The sequence below is a fragment of the Trichomycterus rosablanca genome, chromosome 10, assembly GCF_030014385.1.
Source record: "Trichomycterus rosablanca isolate fTriRos1 chromosome 10, fTriRos1.hap1, whole genome shotgun sequence".
NCBI classification, from domain to species: domain Eukaryota; kingdom Metazoa; phylum Chordata; class Actinopteri; order Siluriformes; family Trichomycteridae; genus Trichomycterus; species Trichomycterus rosablanca.
Genome location: NC_085997.1, coordinates 5,671,604 through 5,691,052, shown reverse-complemented (window position 1 = coordinate 5,691,052; position 19,449 = coordinate 5,671,604). Strand labels below are relative to the sequence as shown.

Genomic DNA, 19,449 nt, shown 5'->3' with positions numbered 1-19,449 from the left:
GCACAAAGTCTCGAATATCCGCCAGCTCCGTGATGTCGTCATGGAGGAGTGGAAAAGCATTCCAGTGGCAACCTGTGAAGCTCTGGTAAACTCCATGCCCAGGAGAGTTAAGGCAGTTCTGGGAAATAATGGTGGCCACACAAAATATTGACACTTTAGGAACTTTCACTAAGGGGTGTACTCACTTTTGTTGCCGGTGGTTTAGACATTAATGGCTGTATATTGAGTTATTTTGAGGGAAGAATAAATTTACACTGTTATATAAGCTGCACACAGACTACTTTTCATTGTGTCAAAGTGTCATTTTGTCAGTGTTGTCCCATGAAAAGATATACTTAAATATCTGCAGAAATGTGAGGGGTGTACTCACTTTTGTGATACACTGTATATATATATATATATACACACACATATATAATATACACTACACTGTTAAGAGTCCATATATCTCTGAATGTATGTATATATTTTTCTGCAATGTTTATCTATATCTATATACTGTATATATATTTATAAATAGGTGTATAACATCACTTAAACAAACAACATTTTTGTAAAACAGACTGAGGTCCAGAACAACATGGTTTGACCAGTGTTGTGTGAAGGAACTTCAGAGGTCTGCACGGAGCCTTGACCTCCACCGCACTACTCAACTTTAGGATTAAACATCAACTGTGAGCCGGGTCTTCTCTGGTAATATCTGTCCCTGACCTCGCGCCCTTGCTCTCTTGATAATGGGCACACATTTTTGTGCCCATGTTTGTGTTTTTTCACAATGTCACATGAAGTTGGCTGTAGTAGGACAAGCCCGTGCCAAAAGAGGGAAAGAGAGAACCAAAAGAGGGAAAAGGGTAGAGAGGAAATGAACCCAGTGCCATCAGAATGGGTCAGTGACATATTTCTTGAAATAAAATGGACTTTGATCCAAAACTGACTCTGTAAACAAACAAGGGGCCAGAAATGAAGCGGCAGCTTGCATCACTAGCCATGTTTATCACCACATCGCAGTCTGCTCAGTGGGAATAGAACACCTCCATATATACACACCTCAATCAGAGTGGACTAGTCCGATTGAGGCCATTCACTTCATCCTTACACAATTTGTATCTGAATGTACAAGGTAAGTAATCCTTATTCATTTGGAATAAATTTAATCGGATAACAAAGTCTTTGCATGTAAAGCCGCTCACACCACCGACACAAACACTGAAGCTTGAATTCTTCATAGTGTCAGACTAGAGTATCGCTATATTACAATAATATATCATTTTGTTTTTTTATTCTATACAGCTTTGCTCCAGTTGGGATCTTAGCAGGCCTGGCTCCTGCAAGGCGGAAATACTCTGGGGACAGCGGGTCAATCCATCACAGGGCTTCTCTGACAGAGCCAATCATGTCTGTGTGGAGCACGTCTCAGCTGTATGGGCTACCCGAACACCTACCATAATAAATGACAACCTCAACCACTCAGATGAAGACTTAAGCTTACACTTCAATGTTAAAAGGTTAAAAAAAAAAAAAAAAACATTTGTATTTTTCTACGTTTTAATTAAATTGCAAATATATGGTGCAAAAAATACACGTGTGTTTCAGTAAGAGTACTTATGGCTGGTACTATAAGGTTTTGTTTTAATAGGAGGTCAAACATTTAAAACCACTGGGTTAAACAACCACTGGGTTAAACAACATTGACACCAAAGATGTGAAGAGGTACAGGTCTAAAAAATGCAAGCAACTAATAATTAATAAATAAATCAAGCAGGGAACGAGTAACCAACTACATCTTCTAAAGCAGGGCACAAACAATGCATTAAAACAAATTTGGTCCCACTGTGGTTTACAAGGTGTAACGTAAAGCCTCCACAAAGTGGCGCTCATGTACAAGTTGGTTTCTTATTTATGTGCCTTTTAAAGTTGGTTTATTTAATTATTATTTTCTCTGCGACCCATTTTTTTTTAGCTCGCGATCCCAGTTGAAGGATACCCGACCGCATCCGAGAGGCGCATGTCGGTGGCCACGCCTCTTCCGACACGCGTACAGCCCTCCTCTTCTCACCCCTGCGTTCTGCACAGGCGTCTGTTCCGCCAATCGGCGTATGAAGATCCCGCCCACACGTAGTCCGGTCTTCCCGCCCTAGCAGATACGGCGGCCAATCAGGATCTGATGCAGGCGGTGTCAATTATGTCCACCAGATGGCAAGTTCAAACCGAGGAGTTTAGAATCTCGGCGCTGGCGTGCTAGTGGAATGTCCCGGACGGACGCCTTGAAAAACCCTGTTCTGAAGTAAAGAATTAGTCTGTGATTGAATATCTTAATGACCATTTTCCCTTAAAACACCAGTCAGCCATGAACCACAGATAACCAAACCACCAAGAAAAACAATCGTACAGAATACTGTTTATTGATCACTGTTTTTCATGTTTTTATTTATTTATTTATTATTTATTATAACCAAACCAATAAAATCAGCTCCACTCTGTAATCCTCAGCCAAAGCAAATGTAAAGGTGACATCCATTAAACAGTAAAACACAGTAGATCTGGTAAAGAATGTTAGCTCCGGCTACAAAACCGCTAAACATGCTGAAATACTGAAGCAGTGGAGACGACGGAACTGCAGGTGGGAGGAAATGGAAACGGAATGCAGGCTTTAATCCATGGTATTTCTGTAGGAACCCTGGTTCTGGTTCCTGTAGGATCCTCGCTGGTAGTTCTGTTTCTGCTGGTAGCCGCCCTTCTGATCTGTAGGGGTCGGGGGACAGATGAAAAGTCAAAATGAGAAAAAATAAATAAATAAATAAATAAATAGTCCGGTCATCCCGCCCTAGCATACACGGTAGCCAATTAAAGTCCGCTGCAGGCACTGGCATATTGTGCCCGCTAGATGACGCCCAGCCGACACTTCACCTCTACCGACACAACCCTCCTCTGCTGACGGAGGAGCTTAACGACTGACACACGCCCCCTCCGACACGTGTGAAGTACCGACTGCATCTTTTAACCCGGCTCGATACGATGTATTCGAGATCCCAGCTCTGGAGTTATAGCGTGTGTTTTACCGCTGCGCCACCTGAGCGGCCAGGTCCATTCTTAAAAGGTTTGCTATTTTACAGGAACAGACACCAGCAGCAGCACTTCGTTGGTGGAAAGGGGGTACGCGTGGGTCATTTCATAACTGCACTTACCTCTCTGGTAGCCTTGCTTTTGTTGGTAGCCTCCTTTCTGATCTGTTGAAGAGAATGAAGAGGAAAAAAATTACAAGGCATGTCTTTCGTACGGCCTTATAAAACACACAATAGGTAGAGTTTAAAATATGACTAATACTGAAGGTGGTCAAAAAAGGTCTTAATTTTGCTGAACAGGCATTCTAGAATACCGGCTGTGTATTATTTCAAATCTTACAGCATGTAAACTGAAGGACGTGTGAAATCTGCACCTTAATAAGTAAACTGACTGGACATAAAATATAATTTCCTCTTCATAAAAGATAACGAGAAGCTTATTTTTTATTTTTTAACGATCTGCCCAATTAAAAAAATGACAATAATATATATTGAAATTCACATAAGAAAAAGCAATACCATTAAAAAAGTGATACTGTCTATAAATAGAGTTGATCAGCTTTTAGTAATCAATCCATAATGCATAACACTTATCTGACAGGCAACCTTAGGCTGCTCCTCACCTCTGTTGAAGTAGCCGCCGTAGACGCCCTGCTTGAGGTCAAAAACGCGCTCGTTGTTCTCCACCAGGCCACCCAGCTTTTCTGCCAGCTGCAGCGCCATGTTCTGCAGGCACGTGGGCTCTGTCCTGTGCATCACCACCGTCTGAGTTGGCTGGTCGAGAGAAGCCTGAGAGACAGAGAAATGTCAGAGATTTAAGGTCAGCACAGTTCAGACCGATAAGTGAAACCTAACCCGACGTTCAGACCGACAGAGAAGGGACGCAGAGTGGGCGGCGCCTGCGGCACGGGAAAAGTTCATATTAATTATGCGCGAAGCAAACATAAGCGTCCTGAAGTGGGCGGAGTCAGTGAAGTTTAAGTTTATACTAATTAGGACTGAAGCGACATATCGATTACCAATAGAAATTAAGCATTGATTTCTGGCAACAAGAGGCGGGGCAAACGTTAAGGGCACGAAATAGGCGGAGTCAGAGATGTGAGAAAGTTACATTTAACCTTGTGCTATTTAGAAGCAGTGTTACCAATAGGAATTGAGCATTAGATTATGGCAACAGGGGGCGGAGCAAACATAAGCAACCTGAAGTGGGCGGAGTCTGCGGCAGGAAAAACGCTGAACAAAGTTGAACTTTATACTAACTAGTAGCGAAGCGATGTAGCGATTACCAATAGGAATTGAGCATTTATTTCTGGCAACAAGAGGCGGGGCAAACATTGAGGGCACAAAGTGGGCGGAGTCAGCGATGTGAGAAAATTACATTTAACTTTGTACTAATTCGAAGCAAAGTGATGTAGCGATTACCAATAGGAATTAAATATTGATTTGTGGAGACAGGAGGCGGAGCAAATGTTAGCAACACAAAGTGGGCGGAGTCTGCGACAGGAAAAACGCTGAACAAAGTTTAACTTTATACTAACTAGTAGCGAAGCGATGTAGCGATTACCAATAGGAATTGAGCATTTATTTCTGGCAACAAGAGGCGGGGCAAACATTGAGGGCACAAAGTGGGCGGAGTCGACGACAGGAAAAAATTTGGCAAAGTTTAACTGTATACTAATTAGAAGCAAAGCAATGTAGCGATTACCAATAGGAATTGAGCACTGATTTCCGGGGACAGGAGGCGGAGCAAATGTTAGTGACAGGAATCGGGCGGAGTCTCGAAAAAAGGTTTAACTTTCTACTAATTAGAAGCGAAGCGATGTAGCGATTACCAATAGAAGCTGAGCATTGATTTCCAGCAACAAAAGGCAGGGCAAAGTGGGCGGAGTCATCGCAACGTAAAGCGGGCGGAGTCATCATTTTAAAAAAACTTAGGCAAAGTTTAACTTAATACTAATTAAGAGCAAAGCAATGTAGTGAATACCAATAGGTATTGAGAACTGATTTTTAGCGACAGGAGGCGGAGCTGACATTACAGACAGAAAGTGGGCGGAGTCGGCGACAAAAAAAGCTGAGCAAAGTTTAACTTTCTACTAATTAGAAGCAAAGCGATGTAGCAATTACCAATAGGAATTAAGCATTGATTTCTGGTGACAGGAGGCGGGGCGAACATTAGCAACACAAAGTGGGCGGAGTCAATGACCAAAAAAAGGTTTAACTTTCTACTAATTAGTTGTTTATTTTTATTTTTTTTGCTTGGCGGCAGTTAACCATGGCAACCTAACAACCACAGGCGACGATGACGCTGCTAGTGTAAGCATGGGCCAATGAGCGATCAGCGATTTGGGCGACAACAGGCCAAAAGTCGCTGCCGATCCGATCATACGGTTATACAGTGTGTAGCAAGTGATTCGGTCTTTACCATGAGCTCCTCGTTGATGATCATTTTGCTGATGATGCTGTGCACTGTGGGTATTTCCAGCTCGAACATCTCAGACAGAGTGCCCATACTGTTATAAGAAACACATAAATAGCAGTACTTACTCCAGGTGGCATTAAGAGCAGGACACAAGAACTCAACATTTAAACTATCTGGAGTTGGTACCTGATGGAGTCGTACACGCTGCTGTAGGTGAACAGGTAGGTACGTAGAGACTCCTCCTGAATCTTCCTAAAAATACAGAAAATAATCAAAACATTAGACATAACGTTTATAGGTATCTCAGAAATATTTGGTTTTACTTAAAGAAGACCTGGACTGGCCTTTTACTCAACTACATTTGTTAAGGATCACAAATAAAACCATGAAAGACTTTAATTTTCTATTTCTCCACTGATTCAACCCTCCACTCAACTGACACACGCCCCCTCCGACACGTACTCAGTACAGTCTGCATTTTTCACCTGCACGAGTCGAGTTCATATATACCGATCAGCACTGTGCACGGAGAGCCACACCCCGATCAGCATTATTCCCCAGCTCTGTGCAGGCGCCATCGATCAGCCAGCAGGGGTCATAATTGCAGTTATGAGGACCCATGATCCGGCTCGCCTAACCCTATGAACAACAGCCAATCGTTGTTCATGCAGCCGCCCAGCCCAGCCGGATGGCAGAGCCGAGCTTCGATACGATGTGTTCGGAAATCCAACGCTACGCCACCTGAGCGGCCCGAAAGACTGCTTTGTTAAATGGCTGGCATCTCGCGACACTATGGCTGCAACGGAAAAGCACAATTAGCAGTTGTAGTTCAACTTGCAACCACTAGGGGAGAAATTCTATCCAAATAACCTCCACATAACGTTTAAGCTTATGTCTGAGCACCGTTGAGGCGCCTGCACAGGGGCGGCAGATCGAAGACGAATGGAAGTGCATGACTGCAGTACGACTGAGACCCCCGAACCCTAACCCTAACCCTAACCCTAGCAGGTGAAAAGACTCGATATGGAGTGTGGGGGGGTTCAATACAGCTTTTGTCTTAGTCTTCTTCTGTTATAGGACTTTTATTCCAGGAGTGCCATTCGGCATATTTGTAGAGGGGCCTGTATGATCCCCTACCCCTCTCGGACCCTCTATCCGAGATTTTACCAATAAATCGATCGTATACCTGACGAGCATTTCCCGGACTCGCTGCGTTTCGGGGAACAGGTCCCACACCTTGCTGTTCATCTTCTCGTTGATGATGAACGAATGGCACGTGCGCCAGTCGCCCATCTTCATGGCCTTGCTGGCGGCCACCACGTGCTCCCTCATGCTCTCGGGAGGGCCTGAAGAAAGAAGCGTAAACAATTTGGGTTCCATTAGTTTTAAAACACGCGTTTAAGTAAGATCCGTGAGCGAGCAACGTATAAGGGCACGCTACCCAGCAGTGGCTGCCTCTCGCCCACGCGCAGCTGGTGGTGAAACTGCTTGCTGATCATGCGGCGGCGGGCGTCGAACTCGTGGGCTGCCATGTAGGGAATCTCCAGCAGCATGGCCGACACCAAGTACACGCACTCCAGCAGCTCCAGGTTAATGTGCATGTGGAATGGAACCTAATGAGAGAAAGAATACAGGTACTTTTTACTAGGCTATGACTAAGAAGTAATAATAAAAAAAGAAATGCCAATTCACTGTGTATATATTTCTCAGTCCACTAGATGGCAACATGCTCAGCCATGCAGACAGTAATTAATAGATTCATTGATGCATTATTATGATGGCGCTCATGTGGGGCAGGGGTAAAGTACGCTATCCCACTACTACCGAGACCCAGGGGTTAGAATCTTATCCATGCTATCAGCCGGTCTGTGTCTACACAGGCATGATTGGCTATGTCTGAGGGGGTGGGGAATGGCCGAACATCCTAGCTGTATAAATAGAGGGTTGCGTCAGGAGGGGAGTCCGAATCTCAGCTCTGTTATCAGCCAGCTGGGCACCTACACAGACACATGATTGGCTGTGTGTCTGTAGGGGGAGGGACAATAGGTGAAACAGGGTTTCTAGTCGCTGAGAGGTCAAGGCACCTAACAGGGACAAGTAGCAGATCAAGGATGGCAGTCCGTGGCCTTCCGGATGCGATACTGAAGACAGTGAGACCCCGCCACTGGCAGGTGAAAAGAAGTGATCGCCGACAGCCTCGGCAATCCTCGATAGGGGGTGGGGGTGGTGGCAACAAAAGAGGGTGGAAAAGGGTTAAAAAGTACACGGCCAGCCGCTCAGGTGGCGCAGCGGTAAAAACACACGCTGGGATCTCGAATACATCGTATCGAATCTCAGCTCTGCCGGATGTGGGTCTCTCTCTGTCAGAATGGTGCAATTACGACCTCTGCTGGCCGATTGGAGGCGCCTGCACAGAGATGGGGAAGGAGTGCTCTTAGGGTGAGTCTCTCCGTACACAACGCTAGGTGGCACAACACTCGTCATTGTGTGGGTGATGAGATGCATGCGGCTTGCTGCCCACGTGTCGGAGGGGGCGTGGGTTAGCTTCGATCTTCTCGGTCAGAGCAGGGATCGGCATAGGCAGAGAGGAAGCATGATGCAATTGGGCAATTTAGCGCGTGCTAAAGGGGGAGAAAAAAAAAAAGTATGCACCCAAAAGTATGTGGACACCAAACCATGAGCTTATTGGACACCACATTCCAAAACCATTAACATTAATATACGTTGTCTCACTTTTCTGTGGTTGTTACCCAAAAGATTTTGGAGTGTATCTCTGGAAACATGGGCCACTTTGGACAAATGAGCATTTGAGGTCATGGACCAACGTTGGACGAGATAACCTGACTAGCAACCGTCATTCACAGTTATCCCAAAGGTGTTCAATGGGGTTAAGGTCAAGGATCTGTCAAGACCACTGGAGTTCCTCCATAGTAAACTCCTCAGACTCTGCTTTAAGTACAGGGACATAGTCATGCTGGAACAGGAAGCGGTCTTCCTTGTATTATACTGGTTTTAGCAACATGCCTCCTCTTGACCGTACCTGCCGCCTCTTCTCGATCTTTTCCTGCTCAGCGTTCCTCTCCTGCATGTTCCTCATGAGCAGGCCCTGACCCAGCAGCTCCTTGGCCCTGCCGCTCGACTGGATGTCGAGCAGGGCGTTGTGGGCATCTTTGATCATGCCCTGACGGAACGCGCAGATGCCCAGTTGCACCATGGTTCTGTTGTACAGGATCTAAAAAACATACAAAATAAATGGGTGTTTTAGCAAAACAGTGAAAGAAACGTATTGAAACTAGGTGGGAAAAAACAATACTGCATTTAAAGAAGTAGGTGTTATAACAGTAAAAAAATAATGATATCCCACAAGGATCAATCTTCGGTCTTATTATTTCTTTTTTTTATCCCTAAAATGTTCTAAATCTAAATCAGTAAAGCACTTCTAAATGTTCTCTTTGTTTTCAGGTCACCCCACAGATGTTCGATTGGATTCAGGTCTGGGCCATTCCAAAACTTTGATCCTCTTCCGCTAAAGCCATTCTTTTGTTGATTTGATGGTATGCTTTGGGTCGTTGTCTTGGTGTCTTTTAGTGATTGCAGAGTTGTTTTTGAGCCAAACGAACCTTTCGGAATTAATCCAATTGTCATACCATAACACAGCCCCGCCAACCACATGCTTTTGTAGGCTTGATGTAAGTTTTAGCAAACTGTAGCCATGCTTGAGTGTTTTTCAGCACAAAGATATGAAGTATACATGTAGTAACCAGACCTGATTGCAGTCGAGGTGGGTATATTGCTGCTCACGCCTCCTCCGACCCACGCCCAGCCCTTAGGGGAACCCTGTTTCACCCATGCACTCTGCACAGACGCCTCTCTACCTGCTCATCAGGGTCCCTACACAGCGTTTGAAGACCCCACCCGCGTAGTCCGGTCATCCCGCCCTAGCAGAGACTTGTCTGCTGCATGCACTGCCGATTATGCCCGCTAGATGGTGCCCAGCCGACCGGTGGCAACGACTGATACCTTGTTGTAACATGCAACTAATTAATGTCAGGACAATCCTATTAGAACAGCTGAACTTCACATGGACTTAATCAGAGTCACTTCAATTGATAGCAGGTGTCCCTGACTACTATTTAACATGAGTTTGATGCATGTGATTGGTTCATGGTTAATTCTGAACACAGCCCCACCCCTATTTATAAGAGGGTTTGTATACCTATGCAAAGTATTTTAGTTTTTAATATTCTAAATGATTATAGTTTGTTTTTTAATTAAATTATACAGATTATAAGTCACATTTACCTCAGTTAAATTTTCTACATAACAAAAATTAGGCATTTTAATAGGGGTGTTTAAACATTTTATATCCACTGTACACAATAATAAGCATGTTTTAATCTTTAATGCATACATTACACATGTGATCCTTTATAAGGATGTATTACCTACATGTTGCTTTCCCAAGCTAGAAGAGAAATCAAATCAGCTGTACTCATGTTGCTATCCTGAAGACGTACGTCCACCAGATCCCGGTGAATTAAAATACGTTGAATTATGGGATGTCCGTACCTGTACGGGAGGGTCGGCGTGCTGGATGTTGTCCTGCAGGTGGCTCATGAGCATGAGGTCGCGGGCCTGGTACCAGCGGCTGTGCAGAGCGTGGTGGTAGATGTGGCACAGGATGGCGCAGGTTCGGATGCGGTCCGTGCGGTCCTTGGAGTAGATGAACTTGGACAGGCGGTCCATGAGCAGGGCGCTGTCGTCTCCCTCGCTCTCCTCTTGGTCCTGCTCGGACTGTGGGTAGAGGTGGCGTGTTTAGGTTGCATTATGGGTAAAGATGCTCAATTTCACTAAGACAAATTCACTTAAGTAGCTAATACGGCCTAATTAAAACAGATGAGATAATTAAGTGACTCACTTTGCTCTGTCCTTGAAGGCCCAGGCTGCGACGATGGGCCTTGTAGTCGAACTTGTAGTAGGTGTGCATGATGCGCCGCAAGTAGACCCGACAGGCCTCCTCTGTGGTGCCCTTGGTCTCTAAATACTGCAGCAGCCGGTCGATGATGTTGCACACGCGCCCCTCGTCCTTCAGGTTGTCCACGTACTCTGATGGAGCAACAGTCCAGGGGTTAAAAACTGAGTCCAGTATTAAATATTAGTTGATACTAACATTGGGATCGTATTATTAAAACAAAGGCACTGGCGCCCAGCTGGCACAGCAGGATATTCCACTAGCACACCAGTGCTGAGAGTCTGAACTCCCCGGTTTAAATCTCAGCTCTGCTAACGGGCACAGTTGGCAGTGCCTGAAGCAGACAAAATCAAGTCTGCTTGGTAGGAAAAGACCAGACCAATAATTGGGTGGCGTCTTTAAACACCGTGTATGGACATCGATCCTCATGTGCGATCCATCGAGTGGGTGTGGGGCAGGCGAATACACCCTCTGCGGCAGCGGGCCCCGACCTTTTTTGCACCACGGACCGGTTTCATATAAGATATCATTTCACGGACCGGCAGGGACGGAGGGATTTAAAATAGAACAACAATACTGCTCACGAATGAGCTTTTTTGGCTGCAACGAGACAGTGCTTCCACCTAATGGTGATTAGAGACAACAACATCCGTAAAAGAGAAGTTTTCATTGCTTTTACAGCAATCTCTAATTATTCCTTCTTTCTGTGCGGCCCGGTAATAAATGACCCTGGTGGTTGGAGACCACTGCTCTACAGAACCGCAACGGAGATCCCCAGTAGAGGAAGACTAATTGGCTATGCTAGATCAGGAAAAAGGAAGAATATGCATAAAAAAGGGCATCCCAGTCAGCGTCTTTATCATTTATGACACCGTGGCCACTACTTTTTACCCGCTATAATTTATGACACTGTGGCGCTATGTTCTGTGAATCATCCACCCCTCTAGCAGGCTCTCTGACCAGGCAGCAGAGGTCACATGTGCAGCAGTAATGAGAAATCGTTCCGACCTCCTTCCCCTCAGGCACGGCCTACAGTGCCTGATAAAAAACGCCTGATCAGATCGACAGACGTGATAAAGGGGCTAAAAATCATACCAGCACTTCATACTGTCTGTTTTACAATGCAGTTACACTACCGAGTACTAATTTGCGATGCTATACAGTTGTTCTCTGCACATCACTGTTTTTGTAAATATATAACATGCCGCTAACTTACATATCTGCATATTGCTTGTATATCTTGTGTTTCATGTTTCAAATATACACCGCTTGAGAGATACCACCAGCCGGAACCAAATTCCTTGTGTGTATTCACATACTTGGCCAATAAATCTGATTCCGATTCATATACTGACCCATCATGTCAGCCTGAGCAGAGAACCTAAACGTATACCCATACCCACAACAAAGGCGCGCCTGCTTTAGAGTGTGCGGCGGATGAAGACGTACCGTTAACAGACGCTTAAATGGAAAATAATAAAACGGGGTTTTTTGCTCACCCTGCGAGTGGGGATCTGTGTTCTGCATGATCTTGGTGAATTCCTCATCCATCCGCTCCACCAGAGTCAAGATGCAGCCACGAACACGGAAAGGCTGCGACACGTCACAAACAAATCAACACGGACACAAAAACTTGGCAACGCCAGTCTAGACATTTTGCAGAGCTGGATTTGACCTTAAATAAGTCGTTTTCAGTTCAGTAATACAGCAAATGAACAAAGAGTGCGAATGATGTAATATTTTCGAGTCAATTATTCAACCCTGATATAATATTGCTGATTTTAAAACCTACTGCTACTCTGTATGACCCAAAGTTGGGTTACAACATGATTAACCAGTGGAACTCGATGATAACTCTTAATTTGCTTCGGCTGTGAGATTTAAATGTTCTAAGAAGATTTTTCGAGGGCTTGAAGTTAGGGCTGGGCGATATGACTAAAAAACTCATATCTCGATATGCTTTTGAAAAGCGGCGAGATACACTATATTGCCAAAAGTATTCGCTCGTCTGCCTTCACACGCATATGAACTTGAGTGACGTCGCATTCTTAATCCGTAGGGGTTAATATGATGTCGGCCCATGCTTTGCAGCTATAACAGCTTCAGCTCTTCTGGGAAGGCTTTTGACCGTTCTTCCAGAAGCGCATTTGTGAGGTCAGGCGCTGATGTTGGACGAGAAGGCCTGGCTCGCGGTCTCCGCTCCAATTCATCCCAAAGGCGTTCTGTCGGGTTGAGGTCAGCCGACTCTAGAGTCCAGTGGTGGCGTGCTTTACACCACCGCATCCGACGCGTTGCATTGTGCTTGGTGACCCAGAACCTACCGCGACCCAGAATAACCACACGGCTGCATAAAATCATAACCGCTGCGTACCTGCGTGTTGTTCCATTAGGGATAAAATCACCTTGTTTTTCCTCTTGAAGGCCACCTTATATGTTTCCAGAATATTTCCAGAATATATTCGTAAATTTTTAACTGTGTTTATCCTCCTATAAGGTAAAAAGCTGAAACCAATCAAGAGAGAGATTGAAATTCTGCCCATAATCGGTATTTTTTCCCAACCGAGTACGAGTACAAGTACATGCATTTTTGTACTTGCCGATACCGATACCTATTTAGAATGATGGAGTTAATGAGTTAATGGAGTTAATGAGTTGGAGGTTAATAAATAATTTTGCAATGTTGGTGTTTTGTTGTTATGTTTTGTAGAGAACGATCAGGTCAGAAATACTGTAAAACGTGTGTGCTGATGTATTCTGATAGAAACTATATTATCCCCCTGTCCCACCTGTTTACACTCCTCTCCTGCGTTTCCCCTCGCACCGTATCCTGCGTTCTCATTGGCTGTTCGACATGTCACTCATTCCCAGTCGCACATCTCGGATCAGATATCTGACGTGCTAGAAAACCCGAGCGCCCGGCGAGCCGGTCGGATCGAGTTGTCGGATAGTTCACACTTAGCGATCGAGAGCCGAGTTTTGATCGCCGAGCGAACGCCGAGTCGCTCCCGAGCCGGCGAATCTAGCGCCGACCAGTCGCCGAGCGGAAATCGGGGCGGAAATCGTGTAATGTGAACCGGGCATAACGCAGCAACGTGCACTAGGCACACGGTATCGGATGTTTAGTATCGGAGCCTCGTTTGCGAGTACGGGTACAAGTTAGTGAGCGCGGTATCGGTCAAATACCCCATACCAGTATCGGTACTCATGCATCTCTTTTACAAATGTGTGCAAAACGAATGAATCTTTACCACAGATACTCCCTGATTCGATTCCAACGAATAATTCGTTTGAAAAGAGTCGTTTCTGAACCTTTACTCAGTGATTCAGTTTGCATCGTGTGCGTGCACTCGCCCACCCGCTAGAGAATGCGTTATGCGCAGCATTCTCAAAAGGTGATCTGTGTATCCTAGACATACTCAACCCATTTTTTACATCGTGTAAAAAGTAATATCGAATATATCGATATTATGCGATATACCGCCCAGCCCTACTTTGAAGATTCCTATTGCCTGAAAGATTCAAACTTGCCTGGCATTAGGAGTGAGCCCAAATTTGTCAGGAGGCCTCAACAATCTCATCAGGACGATGAAGAAACCCCCCTGTGTTACAGCAAAAGAATTACAAGATGACCTGATGAACTTAACCAGGGATTTTGTGGTCACTCCTGACCACGTAGTACAGGAAGGGTCGGCTGGAATACGGCAGGAGGAATTTGGACAGGTCTGAGAGTTCAAAATCAATCAAGTCAATTAGCAAATCAGTGCCGTTTTTCAATGTGTTGATACCTGATCAGAGACGGCGAGGTTCTCGCTGTCCTCCACGATGTTCTCGCCGATGAAAATGTTGCTGTTGGCGAACAGGATGTCCAGCAGCTCATCGATGCAGTCCAGACACTTCTTCCACATTTCCGGCTAATGAAAGATAAGGAGGTGAATTAATTATTGAATTAAATTCACTATTAATACGTTACATTTGTACTTAATAAACGTTCTCCTACCTTCATGAAAGCAGCCAGATTGGGGTTGTAGTCATAGAGTGATGCAATAATGTTAAACTTGATCTTGACCGTTATACCCTGACCCAAGTTGTTCTCGTCTGAGATGGCTGAGAGAGCATGTAGAAGCTCAATCTGAGCAGCTCTGAAACACACAGTTTAGAGTTTAGATCTTCTGGTAGATATAAGACTTTTCAAAAGATTGGAATGTGTCTGTGGGAATTTGTACCAAACAGTAAAAAGCTGTCTGTGAGGTCAAACACTTTTTTTTTGGACGCGAAGGTTTTAATTCATCCAGGGGTTGAGGTCAGGACTCATTAGTTCCTCCCCAACAAACACAATAGGGATGACCATCCTGACCAACCCTACATTCAAATTGGCAAACCTCTTGTTGCCCAAAACACTGATCACTTATCACCCTGTGTTCACGATGGCAGCGTCATAGTTGCCTGTGGGTATTTGGCTGCCATGGTTAACAGCCATTCACTTTGTCACATTGCATTGCTGCCGGTCTTACATAGGATAAGTCTCATGGACATCAGCACCTTCAATGGAAAAACTGGGAACAGTGGTGGTCGACCTGACAGAATTCCTCCAAGGGCGCACTGACACCTTAACCTGGAATTTGCTAAAGAGTCTAGACGAACATCTAAGGCAGGGTCTTTCAAACCCCGGGTCAAAAGAAATGGGTCACAGGGAAAATAATAATAATTAAATAAACTTGTAAGCAAACGCCTCGCGGAGGCTTTATGTTACATCCTGTAAATCACAGACACCCCTTTTCCACCGACGTGGAACGGAGCCCGTTCCGGTTCCGGTTCCCGAACTCGACTTTTTTGCGTGTTTCCACCGAAAAAAGAGGTTCCAGACAGCGAACTAGCGGGCCAATCTGGCACCACAGGATACTTGGTTTTTCAGCCCGAACCGTGACGTCACCTGTGGGCGTGTCGTGTTGTACAGCATAGCGACAGCAACAATGGCGTCAGCTGGGGTCTCGTATGGGGTATTTGCCCGATACCGCGCTCATTAACTTATACTCGTACTCGCATACGAGGCTCCGATACTAAACATCCGATACCGTGTGCCTAGTGCGCGTTGCTGCGTTATGCCCGGTTCACGCTACACGATCTCCGCCCTGATTTTCGCTCGGCGACCGGTCGGCGCTAGATTTGCCGGCTCTGGAGCGACTCGGCGTTCGCCCGGCGATCAAAACTCGGCTCTCCAGCGCTAAGTGGGAACTATCCGACAACTCGATCCGACCGGCTCGCCGAGCGCTCGCCGACCGGATCGAGTCTTCTAGCAGGTCAGATATCTGATCTGAGATGTGCGCCTGGGAATGAGTGACATGTCGAACAGCCAATGAGAACGCAGGATACGGTGCGAGGGGAAACGCAGGAGAGGAGTGTAAACAGGTGGGACAGGGGGGTAATATAGTTTATATCAGAATACATCAGCACACACACACGTTTTACAGTATTTCTGACCTGATCGTTCTCTACAAAACAAATTATTTATTAACCTCCAACTCACTACAGAACAATCCGTGCTATTCGTGTTGCCAAATCCACTCAGATTCATTTATTTTTCCTCCTTGATTTCATCACGTCAGCGCACAAACATTTTGATCTCTCGCTACTTGTTGACGTGCATTTTTGGACGTGGTATCATTAAACCCCTCGTCACTTCTCACGTGTGTTTTTGTAAAAAAAAAAAACGGTATTCTAAATAGGTATCGGTAAGTACAAAAATACATGTACTCGGTTGGGAAAAAATGGTATCGATGCATCCCTAGTTTTTTTGGTGGAAAAGGGGTAAGTGAGAGTAAGATGCATTGTTTGGGTTGCCTGAGTTGCGTACAAAAATAGACAAAATGTAGGTCAGTTATTTGAAAAAGCCTGGTCTAAGGAACTGCAATCCATGCTTGACTTAATAAAGGATTAGCATTTATTATTTTAAACATAAGAAAAAAACTAAACTAAACAGTGTCCATGGAGAAGCTGCAAAATACAGCCAAACATTTCTCACATTCGCCAATCAACTTGGTAAATACAGAACAATCAAAAAATTGGCCATAACGGCTGTTGGTGATGAATAACAGGCCTACCTGTCGGTGCCCTTCTTCCCTCTGGCCTGCAGGATCTCGCTGAGCTTCTTCACCACCACGGCCGTGTTGATCTCGGTACCCTTGGCGAACATCTTGGGCTTCTCTTTGACCAGCGGCACTCCGCCTCTCACCTTCTTCCAGCCTCCGCTCTCGTCGTCGTCCTCCTCTTCGCCGTCCTCCGCGCGCTCCTTTTTCTTGCTCCTGCGCTTCCTCTCCTCTTTTTTGCGATCGCCCGACTGCTTGTCTCCATCCAGGGTCCTGGGGGGGGGGGAGACGCACGATGTTCACGGTACTGTTCGCGACGGTCGCGTTCTCGTAATTAGTAGGGGCGGGTTTATGAAATCGATTTTTCTATTCGAATCGATCTTTATTTGAACGATCCGATATCGATTCGTATAGGCGCGAGATCGATCTTTTAAATACGCCCCTTTTTACGGTGCACGCGGAGATCCGTTACCCCCTTTAATCTCGCGTGACCAGCCAGTGTTTTTTCCTGCAACGAGATCTGACCTGCACATCAGTTCAGCATGGCAGAAGCTCAGGTTATGACCACTACACAACTTTTTGCACTGATTTTCGCTCGGCGACGGGTCGGTGCTGGATTCGGGAGGAACTCGGTGTTCGCTCTGCGATCAAAACTCGGCTCTCGATCGATGTGAGGAACAGCGAGGGGAAACACAGGGGCGAGGATGTAAACAGGTGGTGGAGCGCAATATAGTTTCTATCAGAATACATCAGCACACGCGAGTTTTACAGTATTTCTGACCTGATCGTTCTCTACAAATAAAATATTTATTAACCTCCAACTCACTATAGAACAAGCCATGCTGCTCGTGTTGCCAAATCCACTCAGATTCATTTATTTCATCAGCGCACAAACTTTGATCTCTCGCTACTTGTTGATGTGCATGTTTGGACGTGGTATCATTAAACCTTTCATCACTTCTCACGTGTGTTTTCGTGACAGAACGTAGTTTTGGAGACCAGAGGAGCTCGCCCGTGATTCCCCCTGGTGATGGATGGTGTAAAAACCCCCATCGCCGATCAGTCGTGTAGTGTGAACATTACAGTGACCACGTGTTAATCAGAGTGTCGTGTCGTGTAAACTTGGCATAAGCTGTTCAACAGCCAGGTGTATGTTTACATTACGTTTACGATGTTGTAGCGTGTCGGACATATAAAATAATAATAAAAAATTAATGTTACTGTTTTCTGTTTTGGATTAATTATTTATGTAAACAAAATACACAAATATTTTTAATAATGAGTGTTCTTTGTATAATTATCACATTCGTTCTCTGTACATCTGTACATATTTAAACAAAACCTGTTAATGTAACTCAAATATGCCTAAATGTGTTGAATCGAAATTGAATCGAAAATCGAAGATCGAATCGGGACCTTGTGAATCGGAATCGAATCGATCCAGGAAATGAGTGGCGATACCCAGCCCTAGTGATTAGTTCGCTGACTAAATACGAACTACAAGTCCTCTAAACCAAATTTGAAGGATAACAGCCAGCATGCGGTACAGTAGGGCTGGGCGATATATCGAGATTTGATAAAATATCGATATATTTTCATACGCGATATAGGATAAGACAATATAGATGTTGCGTTCCAATTCGATCCGACAGTTCGTCTTTCTCTTCTCCCAGTTTGTCTCTGCACATGTTCACCTGCCCCGCCCCCCTCCCTCACCGAACACGACTCGCCCCTCCCTCCCCACCGCCGATCCTTTCTGCCCTCAGAACACATTTCTGTAAGTAAAGCTCCCATGATAGCATGGAGACGGTGGAGGGTTTGTGGGTTGTTTCACCTCAGCCCATTGGTTTGAATGGCCTGGGTGAGGACAGCCGTTCGATGCCGGTTAGAATCCTCTTTACTTAGGCAGCTGCCTACGTAGGCAGTAAGGCAGCTCACACGGTTCTGAGACAGACCCGATAACTTTCGGATGCGACTCACTTCTTAAGGAAGGCTGTAGCCAGGGACGTGGTGTTGTCTTCATTGTCATCACTTGAGCCGCCACTGTCGGTGGAGTCCAGACCCCAGTCTTCATCATCGTCATCGCTGCTTTCAGATTCTTCATCCTACATCAGATCAGAGTCAAAAGATCTCTTTATATAAGTACATACAAGGGATCTTCAAAAAGTTTCAGCACTTTTATATAGGGCTCACGATTAATTCGCACGAACGTTTTCACCCGATGTTAGAATGTGACGATCGCGTTTGTTTACATACTTTATATTTTCATTAAAATACCAACATGTCACGAAGCAGAAACTGACCAGACGCCCGCGGAATATAAATCAGGGAGAGTTTAATATCAAAAGGGCGAAAACAGGGTACAAAAACATAAAAAAACAAATAAGTTACTTAAAAGCATTACAGTAAAACCTGAATACCAAAATAAAATGGAGAGTCACTGTTTTGTTATGAAGGAAAGCCAGTTCTTAAAGTGCTTGTATTGTGACAATGGTTTGATGGACGGGTCTACGCAAAGTGAGTGTGTTTTGACCCTTTGGGGCTTCCATAGCGCACGGGATAGCGTGCTCGGCTCTGGCTGTCCGCTATTCGGAACAGAAGAAGTTAATAAAGTGTTCTGCTCCCGACAATTTGTGAACATACCGTGTATTTTATTTCTTTATTAAGCGAGTGCATCGCTACGACGCTCGGTTACATAACTAAGCCAATCAGAGTGCTCGATACTGAGACGTCGTTCTCGTCTTGTAACACGTAAACTCGTAAAAGCTGTACGTTATGGTCCTGAAGTTTTCATACTCGGATTAAAAGATATTGTTTTGTAAACCGGAGTGATCCTTGACTCACACACCATATAAATAGTAAAATTCTACAGTAACGAACGCGGCTCTGCTCCCACCGCCTCGTGAAACGCTC

The 19,449-nt window shown here is 45.1% G+C and overlaps 1 protein-coding gene across 1 annotated transcript in view; it reads right to left on the bottom strand.

Moving 5' to 3' along the window:
* Positions 1-2,386: 2,386 nt before the first annotated feature.
* Positions 2,387-19,449, bottom strand: part of eif3c (eukaryotic translation initiation factor 3, subunit C) — a 30,014-nt gene continuing 12,951 nt past the window's right edge. Inside the window, exons 8-22 of the mRNA XM_063002801.1 lie at positions 18,517-18,641; positions 16,552-16,809; positions 14,451-14,592; positions 14,239-14,364; positions 11,953-12,046; positions 10,400-10,587; positions 10,051-10,275; positions 8,522-8,713; positions 6,923-7,094; positions 6,668-6,827; positions 5,668-5,733; positions 5,485-5,572; positions 3,686-3,851; positions 3,186-3,227; positions 2,387-2,742 (exon numbers count right to left, since the gene is read on the bottom strand). Coding sequence (XP_062858871.1) covers positions 2,651-2,742; positions 3,186-3,227; positions 3,686-3,851; positions 5,485-5,572; positions 5,668-5,733; positions 6,668-6,827; positions 6,923-7,094; positions 8,522-8,713; positions 10,051-10,275; positions 10,400-10,587; positions 11,953-12,046; positions 14,239-14,364; positions 14,451-14,592; positions 16,552-16,809; positions 18,517-18,641 — 2,136 coding nt within the window. The 3' untranslated portion in view covers positions 2,387-2,650. The remainder of the gene's footprint in view (positions 2,743-3,185; positions 3,228-3,685; positions 3,852-5,484; positions 5,573-5,667; positions 5,734-6,667; positions 6,828-6,922; positions 7,095-8,521; positions 8,714-10,050; positions 10,276-10,399; positions 10,588-11,952; positions 12,047-14,238; positions 14,365-14,450; positions 14,593-16,551; positions 16,810-18,516; positions 18,642-19,449) is intronic.